At 35.2% G+C, this 18,166-nt stretch overlaps 1 protein-coding gene across 1 annotated transcript in view; it reads left to right on the top strand.

Annotated features, from left to right (window-relative positions):
• Nucleotides 1–5,654: 5,654 nt before the first annotated feature.
• LOC126965292 (cytochrome P450 4C1-like) overlaps nucleotides 5,655–18,166 on the top strand; it is a 30,391-nt gene continuing 17,879 nt past the window's right edge. Inside the window, exons 1-5 of the mRNA XM_050808810.1 lie at nucleotides 5,655–5,727; nucleotides 5,988–6,145; nucleotides 9,713–9,822; nucleotides 13,567–13,657; nucleotides 15,442–15,633. Of these exons, the coding sequence (XP_050664767.1) occupies nucleotides 5,995–6,145; nucleotides 9,713–9,822; nucleotides 13,567–13,657; nucleotides 15,442–15,633 (544 nt within the window). The 5' untranslated portion in view covers nucleotides 5,655–5,727; nucleotides 5,988–5,994. The remainder of the gene's footprint in view (nucleotides 5,728–5,987; nucleotides 6,146–9,712; nucleotides 9,823–13,566; nucleotides 13,658–15,441; nucleotides 15,634–18,166) is intronic.

Here is an 18,166-nt window from a genome sequence, read left to right as displayed (position 1 = left end):
GTCATAATATGAATATCTTTGAATTTTTCCCTTAGAGATTCTCGTGGGCTCATTTGGTATATGGCACGTACAGCTCTCTTTTGAAGTATGGATATTATTTACTTTTTCAATTCTTCAATTCTTGCTATATCTATTCCAGTAAGTTCTCGTATCCTTTTTACAGCAAAAGCTGCTGAACTTAATTTACTACTTAAATTGTGTAAATGAGGCCCCCACTGAAGTTTGGAATCTAATGTTATACCTAAAAATACTGCGTTATCATCAATTTTCAATTCTGTGTCATTAATATTTACTTTTGTATGTACTTGCCTTACATTTGGCAACGTAAATTTCAAACATTTTGTTTTAATTGTATTCAATTATAAATTATTCATATTGATCCATTTTGATAAACCTAACAAAGCATTATTTATTTCATCACACTGATCTTGCTGACGTTTGATTCTAAATAACAAAGATGTATCATCGGCAAAATGATCACCGCCGCCCACATTCTCTTGCAACACCAGGGATATCACAGGAGTGTTACCTGCCTTTAAGGAAAGTGTACCCGCTTTTTTAAAAGTACCCATGTCGTATCGTCCCAGAAACACCGCACAAGGATAGCTCATTCCATAGCTTAGTAGTACGAGGAAGAAAGCTTCTTAAAAACCACACTATGGAGGACCGCCACACATCCAGATGGTGGGGATGATATCCTAATTTGGCATGTGTAATTCGGCGGTAGGAATCAGGTGAAATAGCTCTTCGGAACACTCCTCGTGATAAATGCGTTAGAAGACACACACTACGCAATCCAGCCGTTCACAGAGCCCCAACAATTCGAGCTGCTCTACGTTGCACGCGGTCAAATGGATCGAGCTGACACTGGGGTGCGCCAGACCAGAGATGACAGCAATACTCCATGTATGGCCGGACCTGCGCTTTGTAGAGTAGAATGTGGGCCGAATCTAATAATTCCGATTCTTTTTTATTCGTCTTGTAAGGCGTGGCTTGAAGGGAAGTGTTGTCGAAGAGCCGTGATACGACAAATAAGTTTTTTTTTGGTAAACGCGCAAGATTTAGTCTTCTGGGGCCTAAATTGGACTAGGTTAAATATACCCGAAGTCAGCAGAAGATCTAATAAGGACGGAATGCGGCAAGCCATCCGGCGTTGTGCTCGTTGAAATCACCCAAGACTACGTTTTCAGCGGAGGGGATCTATGCAAACACGTCGACAATTGACGCCTGAACGTAGCCCATAAGATGATCCGATTCTGCGTTACCACTATGGGACCTGTAGAAACACGCATAGATGCGGACGCGGTCCTCAAAATCTACACGGAGCCAGAGAGTAGACAGGTCAGACTCAAAATACTACAAAATTTCCGAGACGGCGACAACAGTTATCCACGGCGGAAACGCGAGCGGTTTTTGCCGAGCGAATGTCTACAGCGACGGCGCGCCGTGTGGTTCGGACGGCGAAGGGAACAACATATGTCTGAGCGACGTAATGCGATGCCATGATGTATCGGTGCGGGCAGCGGTGGCGTGAGGGTGACGCAGTGACGAACTGAGTGGTGACTAGCGAAACAAAATATTCTAGACGTTTTCTAAAACTAATGAACACAGACACGTTTATCACTGAAATATTAAATTATAAAAAAATAAATACCTAATTTTAACTAAGTGTGACCAGTTACTTAAGTTTACGAATGCTGATTATTCTAAATTAATAAATATATTTTACTATATAATAATTATTATAGTTAAGTCAGTAATTATAGCTATAAGATAGTAATGTTTTTTAGGTTTATTGTTCCCAATAGATAATTGCTTAGTAAAACACTACAGTGATGATTATATTTTAAATTAACTTTATGAACTCCTTCCACCAAATTCATAACATCTTGCTTATCATTTGAACTATTTTCGAGGCAATGCAGAGCCACTTTGAATAACGCCATTCTCCATACGTCCTCCTCGATAGCAGCTCAAACGCGACTAGCACAGTACGTGGCGTGGCCGCCGCCCTACGCTAATCTGCCGCTGTAGCGACAAAGACGTAGCCAGGCCGTCAGGGACCTTCAATCATACCACCTTAAAGACCGGCAACTCATCTCTTGACCCATGGTTTTCCTTTTGGACACCCAGCACGTGGGTCACTTGCCCGCTTGGCCCCTCTTTATAAAAAAAAAACAAAAAAAACGGAAAAGTATGAATTTTGTCTAAATGAAAACCAACAATATACTAATCCGGTTTAACAATAGCGTTGAGAGATAATTTTCAATGGAATATTAACAACACAATAGTCCAAAACAATACAAGCCATAATTAGAGTAATATGATGGATGACGATAATATTTTCATGGTCATATGTACATAACAATATATTATTATGAAGAACGTATTGTTTGCCCGACAAACTCATTTTGAAAACTAATATCCAATTATTAATATGTTATTGCTAGTGCAGTAATCTCTATTCTTTTAATAGAATATATTTATTGCTAAGCTTACTTCAAATAGAAATAAAATGTTATAAATAAAAATTAAATAATAATAAATTAAATAAATAAACAAGAGCTGTTTAACCTGATTCCTGCCGCCGAATTCCACCTTCGCACGACACGCCACAAGTTAGGATCCCACCATCTGGATGTGTGGCGGTCCTTCACAGTGCGGTTTTCAAGGAGCTTTCTCCCTCGTACTACAAAGCTGTGGAATGAGCTTCCTTGTGTTGTGTTTCCGGGACGACACGACATGGGTATCTTCAAAAAAAGCGCGTACACCTTCCTTAAAGGCCGGCAACGCTCTTGTGATTCCTCTGGTATTGCAAGAGAATGTGGGCGGCGGTGATCACTTAACACCAGGTGACCCGTACGCTCGTTTGTCCTCTTATTCCATAAAAAAAACTCCGGGAGTGTCGGCAGAAGTGAAAGCTTGAACAAAGAAGTACAAGTATAATAACGCCTTAGAGAAAGTCTTCGCTGATGACAAAGGTTGAAAACCAAATAATTAAACTGTAAAAATATTTCACGGCTGCGATTCGATCCCTCGACCTCGCGGTGTTTCTGCTTCGCGATCACAATGATTCAACCAGTGGTCCAATGACTGTATGATCATTAAGTTGATATAAATGAACTATAAATAGTTAGAAGTATAAATCTTTCATCCATGATTTCAAAGACAGTCTTACGAATTTTCGATCAGGCCACGTGTCCTGAGGCGAGTTTAACATTTTACACCCATCCCAAGAATTTGAAAGAAATTTTTCATTTCAAAATTAATTTAAACCCAGAATGTCAAAAATCTTGTTTTATTTTATTTCTGTAGTAGTATGATTCTCCTTGCTAACGTCTTAAAATAGGGACTTTTTTATGAAAATAAGGGACGAGACGAGCAGGACGTTCAGAGAATGGTAATTAATACGCCCTGCCCATAACAATTCAGTGGCGCTCAGGATTATTGAAAAACCCCAAAAATTCTGAGCGGCACTACAACTGCGCTTGTCACCTTGAGACATAAGAAGTTAAGTTATTTGGCCGGTAATTTCACTAGCTACGGCACGGGCGCCCTTCAGACCGAAACACAGTAATGCTTACATATTACTCCTTCACGGCAGAAATAGGCGCCGTTGTGGTAGCCATAATCTATCCGGCATCCTGTGCAAAGAAGCCTCCCACTGGTATAAAATTAAGGAGCTTTCTTCCTCGTACTGCTAAGATTCCAACCCAAATTATTTATATTTCCAATATTTGTTTTGTATGGACATATTTTCTATGAGAGAATTTATTGACGCACGGTTTGACAGTTCTGCTGTGAAACAATTTCATTATTAGATCTGGAAGCATATTTTACGAAATGATAATTCTTGATGTATGAAATATATTTGTCAAATGTAAATGTATATGAAAATGTATAAAAAAATGTACGAAATATTATTGACAAATTCATAAAAAATCTGTAATTTATTTATTATTTACAGAACAACGTCTGTCGGGTCAGCTAGTAATGAATAACGGTAAACAATAGCAGACACATAAGTACCAGAAAAAGATACACATTTTTGAAATTTGAACACGACGACTGTTCGAAAATCAAAAGAGTATCACTCATATTTTGGCAGTGAAGAACCTTAAATATAAATTGTAATCAAATGAAGGAAACTCATAGTAATCTCATAGTAGTTTTGCGAATGACAGATATGATCACATAATTATACACTAGAGATTAGAGAGTTGTCAATCTACTATCTATATTTGATAAAGGACGTTGAGTGACAATGACATTAACCTTTGGGAATAGGTGTTCCGCAGGGTTCTATTCTCGGCCCTTTCTTGTATCTTATATATATTAACGATCTACCGTTTGTGGTAGATGATAGCCATGAGATCGTATTGTTTGCTGATGATACTTCACTTATTTTTAAAGTGAAACGTAGTGCAGATATTGATGACGAGGTAAACAATGCACTCTCAAAGATAGTGCGTTGGTTTGAGACGAATAATCTACACTTAAATAGTAATAAGTAATACTGTGCCAGTTTTATTAAAAAGAGCGCAAAAAAGAAAGCAGGCAGAGCTTCTTGCGCCGCTTCTTCTCTCTCAGAGTAGTATCTATTATAGTTAGTAGTAGTATCTATTATATTAGAAATGATATCAAACAGAATTTAAAAAGGAATCAATTTTGAGAAAATAAATGCCTTTTATGCCTTTTATTTAATTATTGTGCTATTATCTTATTTGAGTTTTATAAGAAAAATACATATTCGATTTTTTTTTCTTATCATAAAAACCTAAGTTTTAATCATTTTGAACACAATCTAACCTTAGGCTATTAAGCAATTTAAATTTAGTAAAACTTAGAAAGTGCATTAGCACTATTGTTGTTGTCTCTAATAAGGGGAAGACACAGGGGTTCTTGTGTTCTTTACACCTAGCACATGTTAGTTTCACAATTCAGTGCACCATATTTTACTAGCCTTTCACTACACTAACTCAAAAGGTTTAGTTCTTTTGAGTCTTCTCACTATGTTCGTGTTGTCAAAGAGCTGGATAGCCTCGACGTTCCCATGAAGTCTTAGCTCATGTTCAGCTTCGGCAAATTTTTGACTAATTTTTATGACTTCAAGATCATTCATATTGATGCATAGCAACGCTTCGACGTATATGACGAGAGTTGTCAAACTTCAAGACATTGTTTATTTCAACAGCTCCGTCAGCAATACTCGTAGTTCAGCGGAAAAGTGTTTACTTCAGACACTGTAGATCCGGGTTCGATACGCCTTACCCGTCCCCATCACACGAGTCTCTTGCCCGATTGCCCCCTCTTATATATAAAAAACACCTTCACTTCAAAACCAACAATGCACACTTGAGTGTTATTAAAAAGTGTTTCTTGGTTTGAAATAATACGATTAACAATACAGTTTCTCTAACCTCCATTCCGATGCTAGATACTCAGGCTCTTTTATCAATAGAAATAAAATCAGATTTTTTTTTTTATATGAATAGATTTAAACTTTTGTTTGTTAAGGCATATTCGAAGGACAAATTAATTTAGACTTAATTTATACATACTTAAATGGGAAAAGTGATAGTTAATTGACAGGAATAATTACGAGGTAATTTACATCTTATTAGGTAAGGTATTAAATTCGTTTCAAATGAACAAACACAGTCAGTAAGTCGAAACCTGTGTTATGGGAGTTTCATGAAATTCTACGATAAATGATATTATTTCTCAGTAAGTACTTTAAATTTTTTTTTTCCTTGATGGTCATTGAATGCGATAGTTATAAGTACTTTGTATAAGTTATGTTTTAGCCTTAATATGAATAATAATTTATAAGTAATATTAGCAAATGAAAGAACAAATTGTAAAATCTGTAATTCCTTTTATACATTGTATTTTTTGCTATTTGCTCAGATACGCCCCTATATATAGCTAAAATCTAGATTGTTCTGATCGGTTGTACTATTTTACAAATCCTATCATTATTTCAGGATAAAAATGCTGTGGGTGATCGCAGTTACCATACTAGCTGTTATATTATTATCTGCACTTTCAAAGAAGAATGAATCACTTAAAAATTTGCCCGGACCTCTCCGACTTCCATTCATTGGCACAATTTTAACGCAACCGTGTTCATCTGTATGTACAAGTACGTATGTGAGACTTTTATTGAAATGGTTATATCTTCTCGCACTGAAATGGGAGATAAAACAATTTCTTCATATAATTATTTATAAATATGTTCCATAACTATTCTTGCTACTCTCTCTATCTTTCATCGAGCCTGTGAAAGAAGACAGAAAGACGTTAATAACGCAACTATTCTTAATTTTAGAGTGAAATATACCAACGTACTTGTCTGTTAAAAAGGGAAAGCGTTTTACCTATATCTAAATTATATCAATACGAAAACGAAAAACAAAACAAATAAGGCAAGTCTATATTATGTATAAGCGATTGACAGCAGATAAAATCAAATGATTTTGCTGTAGTTTAGTGGGTAAAAAGAACACTTTTCTGTCCAACTGAACTCAACCAAATATCTACTGACACAGCCAACTGCAGATCTCCCATCGGTTTGGAGGTCAAGGGTGATCATAATTGCAATTATACGTTGCCGATACTAGAGATGATGAAAAAATATAAAACAATCCAATTCAATTTATTTATTAAGAGATTATTAAATTACAAAATAATAATAATAATAATACAAGTCTTACTTAAAAGCTAGTTATCACTGTGCCTGAACTAGGTAAACCTGTGGTTCAGGCGTTAAGAGCTTATATTAAAACTAAATAATCACAACAAAGAGAAATTTAATAATTTTAAAAGGTATAAATCAATCTACAGGATAAGTAATGATGTCTTCAAAGTAATGACTATTAACTAGTACAAATAAAATATAGATAATGTTTATTTTAACACTATTAGTAATTTTTTTGTATCTTTGTATACGACATATTTTGAAGTGCTTCATGAAAAAGCCTTCTTACAATTAATACAATTTAGAGGATAGATGTTTGCTATTACACAGTCAGTAAACAAGAATTATGCATATTTTGGTTCAAAAAAAATTCTAAAGGAATAAATTTTGAGAAAATAAATGCCTTTTATGCCTTTTAATTATGGAACATTGATGATTTGGCAAAAGTTGAAAAGTCACACTTTTTTTTATTAGCCTATCGGATACCACAGTTGGGCAAAGGCCTCCCCTAATTTACTCGACGTATAACAGTTCTGTGCCATCTCCGACCAGGCCATATCGTCACGCCATCTCACCAGTTGGAGGCTCCTTTGCACAGGATGCCGGCTAGATTATGGGTACCACAACGGCGCCTATTTCTGCCGTGAAGCAGTAATCTATAAGCATTATTATGTTTCAGTCTGCAGGGCACCGTAGCTAGTTAAATTACAGGGCAAATGACACTTAACATCTTATGTCTCAAGGTGACGAGCGCAATTATAGTGTCGGTTAGAATTTTGTGCCTTTCAAGAATCCTGAGCGACACTGCATTGTAATAGGCAGGGCGTATTAATAACCATCAGCTGCTCACATTGCTGCTCGTCTCGTCCCGAATTTTCATTAAAAAAAAATCTTTTTCGAGAACTGCCTCGACGTATTTGCCCGTCCTGAGGCACCCAGTCTGTTATAAGTTATTATTAAAATTACACAAATTTACATCAAATTCTTCTTTACAAATGACACTGTTATAATTATTTGTTTTTATTGAGGTCTTTGACCGAATTTGTTTTATCTCTATGTTCACTGTGTATTTTGCATATAATATCTATTATGCACCGATAAGGTTAATATTTCGGTTACATTAGCATATTAATTCACATAATAACAACTATGTGGCAAAATAAATGGGTAGATAGTCCAACATGCATAACAACATTAAGAGGATTCTGTACAAACAATAATTATTAGGAAGTACCTTTTCCGAGTGTAAAACAAAGTAGCTATCAACTATATGTGTCTAACTCCTCCTAAGTAACACATTTCACCATCAAAAAAACAATTTTTCATTAAAATCATACGTACCGGAGGACGCAGTGTTAGTAGGCCCTCCACAAGATGGACCGACGATCGTCGTGGAAATCTTTGGGTGAGGCATTTGTCCAGCAGTGGACGACTTCCGGCTGATGATGATGAAAGTCATTTATTATTTTAAATTTTGTCGGCTCCATTCCGAGACTTTGCAGATCATAGTTCTCGATTTCAGACACAAATTTGTTCCGGTTCTCATCGACGCTAGCCCGGGACATGAGGTGTCGTCTGCATAGCAATGAATGCTGCTGATTTACAGCATATCATTGATATGCAGAAGAAACAGTATAGGGGATAGCACGCAGCCTTGCGGGACACCAGCGTTTATGGCTTTTAAGTGGGAGCATGCACCGTTGATAACAACCTTGATGCCTGATCGGTCATCACTTTGAGACATAAGATGTTGTTAAGTCTCATTAGCCCAGCACTTTCACTAGCTACAGCAGCTTTCAAACAGAAACACAATAATGTTTTCACCTCTCCAACACGAAAAGGGCGCTATAGCTACGTGAAAACTTTTAACGCAAAAGGCATTTTTGCTGCGAGCGTGAACCCCACGTGACCAAAAATCCGGGAATTACTACGCGTTAAAAAAATAAACAATGTGATCCGGTGCGTTCCGAAACAAAAAACAATTTATATGTTAGTTATCGAACGTTAGATTTATAAATTTCCAACTTTTGATTTTTTATGAGGGTTTGATATTTATAATAAACATTGTAAATATTATCTTAATTGTTTCTCTTACCTATTACACTTTTCTCACACGTATGTTTCACACGAGAGAATTTTTTTTTTGTCTCGTGCCTTTAAATCACTCACTACCTCAGTAGTCAATATTTGAGTCAGCACTCCCAGCAAAAAATAACTTTGCTCACTTGTTGAACAAATAACTATTTAACACTAATGTTTCACGGCAGAGAAAGGCACCAATTAGATATCCACTGAGACGGCATCGTGTGCAAATAATACCTACCACTGGTTTTTTAATGAAACTTCAAAAGACACAACTTTCATTTGGTTAATAATATCACGAATTGAAGAAAATACCACAATAAAACTGTCAATCAAGGAAAAGTCATTGTGATTGGCACAGGATATAGACCTCCATGGATGGATGGTCGGAAAATATTATCCTACTGGGTGATTTTAATATTAATCTACTAAATATATAATACAGCAACAACCAACAGGTGTCAAGAGATGCGTTGCTGGCTTTTAAGGTGGGAGTATGCTCTTTTGTTGAAGGTCCCTAAGTCGTATCGGTTCGGGAAAACAGCAGCAGCTGGCATTCTAAATTTTGACGTAATGTAGAGTGGTGGAATTCGGCCGCTGGAATCAACTCGAACAGCTCATCTGAGCACTCCCCGTGATAAATGCGGTAGAAGACGCAGGGAGAACCCACATCTCTACGCAACGACAAATAATTAAGCCGATCGGAGATGACTTGATCGTCGATGATTCAAGCCGCTCTTCATTGGATGATTATATATAAATATAAATGATAAAGTTTTGTAGAGCTTTGCTATTTTATCCGATATCGGTCTGAATAAAGATGAAAAGAGCCGAGAATGCTCCCTATTTCTGCACAAATAACATATTGTGAGTTTGTGTGTCTTTCAATGACTTTATGTTTGATATTTATTAATTAAACTAATATTTCAGGTGATAATTTTGAAAAATTTCTGGGTTTATATAAATTATATGGAAGTCGATTCTTGTTCAAATCGTTTAACAGATATATATTACATATTTATAATCCAAAGGATGTTGAGGTAAGTTTAAGCTATCATCAATTATTGTAGCAGCTTCCCAAAACTAATACTAATTTAATCTTCAAAAAAAAATATTATTTGTGACACAAAGCATCTTAGATATAGCAAGCAGCTTAGATACAAATCTAACATTCGTTGCGCTTTAAAATTAGCATAATTTGTTAAAATAAAAAAAAAACGGAAAATGAAGGTTTATTCATTTTATCTTTGTCTTTTTATGGGATAAACATTTTAATTATTTTTGGTATATAATAATAATTAAATATTAAATGAGCCAGGCGAATGCTTCGCAAGATACAAACAGTTATCTTGAAAGAATTAAACTAAAACGATAAATAATAATACATAGGCTGCACTAAAAGTATCGGAAATAAAATATTTCCACTGTTCCTGTCATATTTAAATCTTTTTAATTGAAAACTCCTTGGTTTTAAAAATCGAATACCATTTATTTATTTAAAAAAAGATTCTCGGTCTTGTCACAAGGTCTTGTCAAACTTGTGTAGTCGTTGAGAAAATGGAATTGACTCGAGAAAATTCTAGAGCGATGATTTATTATGACTTTCGAAGTGGTTTAACACAATAACAGTGTGTTGACCGGATGATTTCTGCATTTGGTGATGAAGCCCCATTCATTACCACAATTTATCGCTGGTTTGCTGAATTTCAACGTGGACGTGTTAAGCTCAGTGATGATCCCCGTCAAGGTCGTCCAAAAACTGCAGTCACCAAAGAAAATGTTGATGCTGTGCGTATGTTGATTGAGGAAGATCGACATGTGACATACCGCGAAATTCAGGCAACTTTAGAAATTGGCATGAGTCAAATACAAATAATCTTGCATGAACAATTAGGTGTAAAAAAGTTGTTTTCCCGATGGATACCGCATTTGCTCTGTGAAGGGCAAAAAGCGGCTCGTGTTACTTGGTGCGTCATAACTCTCGAAAGATTCCACGCAGGATCCTCAAATGCTGTTTACAACATCGTATCAGGTGACGAATCCTGGATAAACACGTATGAACCCGAAACAAAAACCCAGTCACGAGTTTGGGTGTTCGAAAATGAGTTAAAGCCAACAAAAATTGTTCGTTCACGGAATGATGTAAAAAAAATGGTGACCATGTTTGTCTCGACTTTGCAACTATTCCTCTTGAGGGACAAAGAACGGTTAACGCAGAATGGTATGCTAGCATTTTTTTGCCACAGATCGTTTCTGAACTCCGTAAAGAGAACTGCAACCGCCGCATCATCCTCCATCACGATAATGAGAGTTCTCACACCGCGCACAAAACAAAATAGTTTTTAAAGCAAGAAAACCCTAAAATAAAAAATAAATTGCGTGGTCAGAGATTTTCATCATCTGAAGAAGCTGTGGACGCCTAGAAAACGGCCATTTTGGAGACCCCAACTTCCGAATGGAATGGTTGCTTCAATGATTGGTTCCAACGTATGGAAAAATGTGTCAAATTTCGCGGAGAATACTTAGAAAAGCAATAAATACATTTTCAAATAGTAATGTTGTGTCACTTCGTTGATTCCCGAAATTTTCAGTGCCGCCCTCGTAACTAATCCTTTAACCTTAATTTCTTATACTGTCAACAGATTGCACTAAATTTTTTTATCATCTGTTTGTAACACTATTTGTACATCCTTACTCTATGGTAAAGCTACACACGTGAGACACACTAAAAATCTTGCGTCCTTACAAAAACAACATGTAATAACCAAAACATTGTGTTTATTGCTTTTCAAAATACTCTCCTTTACATTTTAAACATTCATGCGATCGAACTATTTTTTAAAACAGGAAGACCACAGATCTAAAGACATATTTTCTACGTGCTGATTGAACGCTATCACTGCCTCTTCGGAATTGGTAAAAGTGAAACATCTCATCAAGTCTTTGATTTTGGGGAAAATACAGAAATCACAGGGTGCTAGGTCGAGGCTATGCGTAGGATGGGTGAAGTGGTACTTTTTCAGAAGCTGAAAATGACAATTTTCTTGGCTGTGTGTGTCTTTTGCGAACTTAGCACCCCGGGTAAACAAATGGTAGAATACCACTCGGCATTAACACTCTTTTGATCTTCAATTGGAATAGTGCAGATGGGACCCGTAGCTGAGAAAAAAATGCGATCTTTTTTTTACCACCGTATCTCGCCTGCCTCACTTTTATTGGCCTCTTCTCATTTTCAAACACTCATTCACAAGATTGCTGTTTTTTTCGGGTTCAAAACAGTAAATCCACGTTTCGTCTCCTGTGACAATGTCATAAACAGTATTACAATGTCCGTGGTCGTACCTCATTGGCATCTGTGACAACCATTCCACGCGAGCCCGCTTCTGCTCCGCTATCAGTTCATGAGGGATCAAACAACAACAAAGCTTCCGAACTTTCAATTCTTTAAAAATTCTGTAAAATTTTCTGAATTCGGCTCATACCAATGCCCAATAGTCCTCAAATTGTCTCATAGGAAATCCGCGGGTTTTCTTCAATTAGCCGCTTAACAGTAGCCACGTTATTTTCGTTGACGGCAGTTGAAGGCCGCCCTTCACGAAATTCGGTCATGTAAGGAAACCCAAACTCTCTCAAATTCAGCAAACCATCGGCTCACTGTGTTCAAGCAAGGTGCTTCTCTCCCAAAATCATTTTGAAGACAAGCGGTACAGTCTTGCGGAGAGAGAGAACTTTTAAAATCATAAAAAATCATTGCTCTTAAATCTTTTCGACTTAATTCCATTTTCGTTGCGTAAGTAGAACTTTGATGTGTGATAAAAACAATTTACAAATGATTTCCGGCCAATTTTTTTTTTATTACCAAGAAGGTTGCAACGTTCCAAAAAATGTAACATTCGAAATTCAAATAGTTCCGATTAGCTAGAAGTGCAAAACTTTTAGTGTGCCCCGTGTATTATTTAAAACATTTGTCTGTTTTTGGCGACAAGCATTGAAATAGTATTCAAATCATTCAATTTCATGAAGAATTGTGGAAGTGATAGCGTTCTGAGAAAAGATATGTTTGAGACATAATTCATAGGAAAAAAATAATAACTACGCGCCATGATATTAGCAAGTGAAGTTCTTTTATGCTAGTGTGTGTGCGCTTACGGGAGATACTAGTTATACAATTTTTTCTCCCTTAAATAATCATATATTACAATACGCCACAAATACTTATATAGTATCGTTCTTACAATTTTTCACAACGCACGACGGCATTTTTAAAATATTTTATTGAGACTCAAACTGATCTGTCAAAGACAATGACAATTGTCATAATGGCCGCCTATCGGCCTGTAGTAGTATACACATACGTGTGTGCGTGGGTCTTTTATTTACACGTTAATCGGCTTGTTTTGGTGCTATACTGTTATGTAAGGTGACACGGAGTCCTTATTTTTTACTAGTCCGTGAATATAATAAGTCTTTTGGAACAATAGAGTATTGATTGAAACTAAATTTCAAAGATGAAGTCGTTTGCATTCTCTTCTTTTTCCAATAAAAAACGAGGCTTAGATTATTTTTCAAACCCATTTAGAATATAAAAAAATTAATGTACCGAATTATTAATATAATCCCGAAACCTTTTCGTATATTAGATGAATAGCCATTCAAGCCCTTTTCAAACCATACCTTCGAAATACCCTTCGAAATGATTTTCTTAACAAATGAATAGTAGTTCGATTTCCTTTTAAATTTTGTACATAAAAGATAATAATGATGGTTGATATTTTTTATTCCAGATAGTTTTAACTCATTCACGGAACATATCAAAGCATAAAGGATATAAGTTCATGGTGCCCTGGCTTGGAACCGGCTTGCTTATTAGCACTGGTAAGAAATATATTATGTTTTTTAATTCAGACCTCTATAATTTGTATTTGTATATTTTCTGAAACAGTTGCATTAGAAGTGTCAAAAATCACGGATGTTGCAAGGTGACGCAATGAACGCTCGTGGCGTCACGATCGTTTTTTAGTTATAAAACGACAGTAATGTTACTACGACGTCTAGGTTATTTATTTAAAAACAAACAAGACCATAAAAAATAATAACCGACTGGCATCCAAGAGATGGTAGTAGAAGAAAAGGGCGACAAACGAAACGCTGGGAAGATGATGTAAAAAGAGTAGTTGGGCCTAAATGGATCCAAATAGCGAAAGACAGAGACGCGTGGAAATATTTGGAGGAGGCTTTTGTCGAAAGACAAGCTGTTTAACATAACATATAATTTAGATTTAGGTTTATATTTAGTTAAGTATCATTTATAATATTTTTGAACAGCAATAAAGGCTTATTTTATTTTATTAAATACCATAATTTTTCGAGTTGCTAGCGATATAGGCGGAACATGTGTTGTATACATATAGGTACTAATCCTGTTTGGTTTATATTTACTTCAAGGAATGTCATACAATCAACACGCGGGAAATGCGGAATATACAGAATACCTTGCAGCACCTTGTCAAATTAAATTAACGAGTATTTTTTTCCAAAGTTGACATTAATATATTTACTCTAACGATTTAAATATGGAAATATTATTTATGTAATACTTATAGTATGTAATACGTATTACCTAATATTTTTATGACCCCTATACCTTACCATACCTAACGTAGATTTAGTTGTCTGTGGCACCAAAAAAACTGTGCTTTTTTGGCTATATTATAGTACGATAAACAAAGCTATTATAGGCCATTGATTATAGACTTTTTCAAAGAGTCAATACTAATATTAGTGACCGTGGCTATATAGACGACAGATAAAAGCAGGGGAGTAGAAAAAAAAATTTTAATATAAGAATCTAGTACTTATTGGAAAATATGTGCCTCATACCTAAGCAGATATATATTTAAATATATTTTTTCTGATTTAAAGCACACGCGGTTAACTTCGAGGGTAGCAGCTAGTTAATTATAAACTCACTTATACTTTCGGAGCATGAGTAAGATATGTCAATATCTATTTGGAATATTTCTGGGATCCTTATTGGAGGAGCTTATTTTGTTTCGATCAAGTATCGGCTTACTAAGTCTATTTAGCTGAGTATAAGGTATAACGTTTATGTATTCGCAAGCAGTCGGAAACAATTTCAGTTATGGACCACCAATCACTATACAGTAATGTATTATCGTTTCAACTCAACAAATTATTACGTAATGTATGTTATTGATCATAAAGTTACTCACTAATAGGAACCATTTGCTGGTGACTTTCAGAATATATCGATTGGAGTGCCTGTACATGTATATGAATATATATCCAAACACCAAAATATTTTTTTTTACAATTTTTGTCTGTGTGTCTGTCTGTTTGTTCCAGCTAATCTTTGAAATGGCTTAACCGATTTTGGCGGGACTTTTATTGGCAGGTAGCTGATGTAATAAAGAGTAACTTAGGCTATGTTTATTTTTAAAAAAAAATATTTTTTTTTAGAAAAATAAAGTAATGTTGCAATATCCAAGAAACGGTCTAACTCTAAAAATAATTTATGCGGCAGAACAACGTTTGCCGGGTCAGCTAGTGTATTAATATAAATGTTTAATAATTAAACTCCGGCAACATCTGTATCTTAGACCATAAAGAAATCTCCTAATATTGCAATATTTTACCAGGCAGCAAGTGGCAAAAACGACGGAAGGTCTTAACTCCAACATTCCACTTTGAGATTTTGAAGAACTTTGCAAAGGTTATGGAGAACCAAAGCCGGAAGACCATAGAGATTCTAAATTCAAAAATTGGTATAGATGGAAGGTTACTTAACGTCATACCGTTTTTAACTGAATATTCACTGAATGTTATATGCGGTAAGACAATGATAAATTGAAGCTCATTTATTTTATTGTAATAAATTAATATTTAGTTTCTTTTGTAATTACTCCTGTTATATATATTTTCAAATGCATATTCAAATGTTTTCATTCAAAATAGGATATGAAATCACTTATTGAACGTCAAAAACTACCACCCATTCAAAAATTTATAACTCAGACCCGAAAACAACGGACGCAAGAAACACAGCGGCCTTTCTTTTTTTTTATAAAATTTCGTTACATTATTTATATAGCCTGACTGCGGTCGCTCCATTCCTGTAGTATCATTAAGAAAGTAATTTATGTTATTGCAGCCTTTTCCACAGAAACGTGTTTTAAGATTTCTTTTGAATTTCGCAAAAAATGTATTTGGAAAATTTTCTGAGATCACTTTCTGCAATAGACAACATCGCCCCACATAGTAACTAACTCGATTTAGCCGAGTGGTAGGCATCACAAGCTTATGTTTTATGTTTGTTTCTGGACTCTACATTATGATTATCACAGTTTCTAGAAAATTCGCCTCTGTGTCTATGTACATACATAACATTTTCAAGAATATATTGAGAGGGTGCAGTTTAAATGTTTATTTTTTTTTTATCTTAATGATTGTTTAGGACCTAGGTTATAAATGACGCGAATAGCCCTCTTCTGCAGCACAAAGATATACCATAGGATATCTATGTCTTTTAATTGTCTTATCATTTTAACAGCGTATGCTGCAGAACTAAATATATTAGACAATCCTTCAATATCACCATTCTAATTTGGAATCCAGAGTAATGCCAAGGAATACAGCGGATTCCACCGGTTCTATCACCTTCCTGTTTAACAAAACACTTGCATCTACAAATTTGACATTTGGTACGGTAAATTTTATATATTTATCGTTTTCTTGTTAATTAACAACAGTACAAGATGTCAGATAGTGAGTACATCGTTTAGTTCGTCATACAGAACTTGATTTCTTTTCACTTTGAATATGTGTCATCCGTAAACAATACTAGCTTGTGTTTTTTTCTAAAAGATTAGGTCAATGACGTTCTATTCATATAGACAATGCACCTCATACAAAATCAAAGCCGAAAAATGGTACATGCCACAAATGACATCATAATAAGCTTCGACTGCTATGTCTATACATTTCTGCGTTTACTCCAGTTGTTAAACATATAATTGGTCAATAGGCAGCAATAAACACTATTTCAGTTTCAGCTGCGTATTTTGAATTTAGAACCAATTCGGGGACAATGACAACATCAGTGGAGTAGCAGTTAGGTATTTTATTAAACCCAGACGAAAAAGAGGGTTGCTATAAATTTTACGTTCGTCAGTCTGTCCCTATTTTCCGATCAAGATCTGTTTAGTCGGAGATTTTTTACGTTTTTAATCAAAAAATCACACTCATATTATAAAGGGGAAAGTTTGTATGTTTACTTATTGGCTTGTGTTTATATTAGATAGTTCTTTACGTTTTAAAGGGATTTGGATTTAATAACTTAGGGTAACCTTTAATGAGAGAAACTAATACTTATTTTATTCAAAATTATTAATTTATTCAAAGTTATGACTCTCCTTAAAAATCGTTAGCGTCTTACCAGTCACTCTGCTGCATATACGTATATACGGATTGGAAATATAATGAGGAGTAAAATCAAATATTGCCTAAAAGTTGCACATTACGTTACTTGTCAATTACCACATATCATGGGTATATACTTCGAATTCCAAGATGAACACCACGCAAAATTATCATTATCAAAGCACCAATTGGAGGTCCTCAATCATTCGCATGAGAAGTTCATGGTTGATCCCATTCTAGCACTACGTCCCTGATCTCGTAGCGCGTGAAAGGGAACTTGCAACAACACGGATTTCCAATTAGATGGTAGAACCCATCCTTTGTGTCTAGAGTAAACAAGAGTTGGAAAGTTTAATATTAGTCCGGTGATCCATTTCAATGGCTTCAGTCTTGGCAATCAGATTTTTATATGGATCCAAATTTAATAGATTCAAATTAGATTGTCGACAAACTTTAAGTTCAGTTGACACGTTAATATCAACATTGTTTTAGAAGCTAGTGTTATAATGCAATCCATATTCAATCAATCATCAAACTCTAAGTACCATTACGGAATTCATTGTAGGTATCTGTGATAGAATTCGGAGAGTTTTTATCAATGATAAAAATATAATCTGGTTCACTTATAGGGGTGCGCAAAGCTCAATATAATGTGTACCAGATTATAGTATAATATATACAAATGATTTAAGTTTTCTTTACTGTTAATTCCGCAAATATTTGTTTTTAAAACATTTCGACACGACAGACTCAAAGTCTTCAGTCTCGTGCCAGATTTTGGCGAGACAACACGTCCTGAGTATGCCTCGTGTAGAGGCGAAACACGTGTCGAATTGTTTTAAAAACAAATATTGGCGGAATTAACACTAAAGAAAACTTAAATCATTTGTATAATTATGTATTTCCGCAAAGTAACGCCTAATTCAATAAATTTTATATATTATA

This window comes from Leptidea sinapis, chromosome 7 (genome assembly GCF_905404315.1).
Source record: "Leptidea sinapis chromosome 7, ilLepSina1.1, whole genome shotgun sequence".
Lineage (NCBI taxonomy): Eukaryota > Metazoa > Arthropoda > Insecta > Lepidoptera > Pieridae > Leptidea > Leptidea sinapis.
This window is presented reverse-complemented; position numbering and strand designations above follow the sequence as displayed.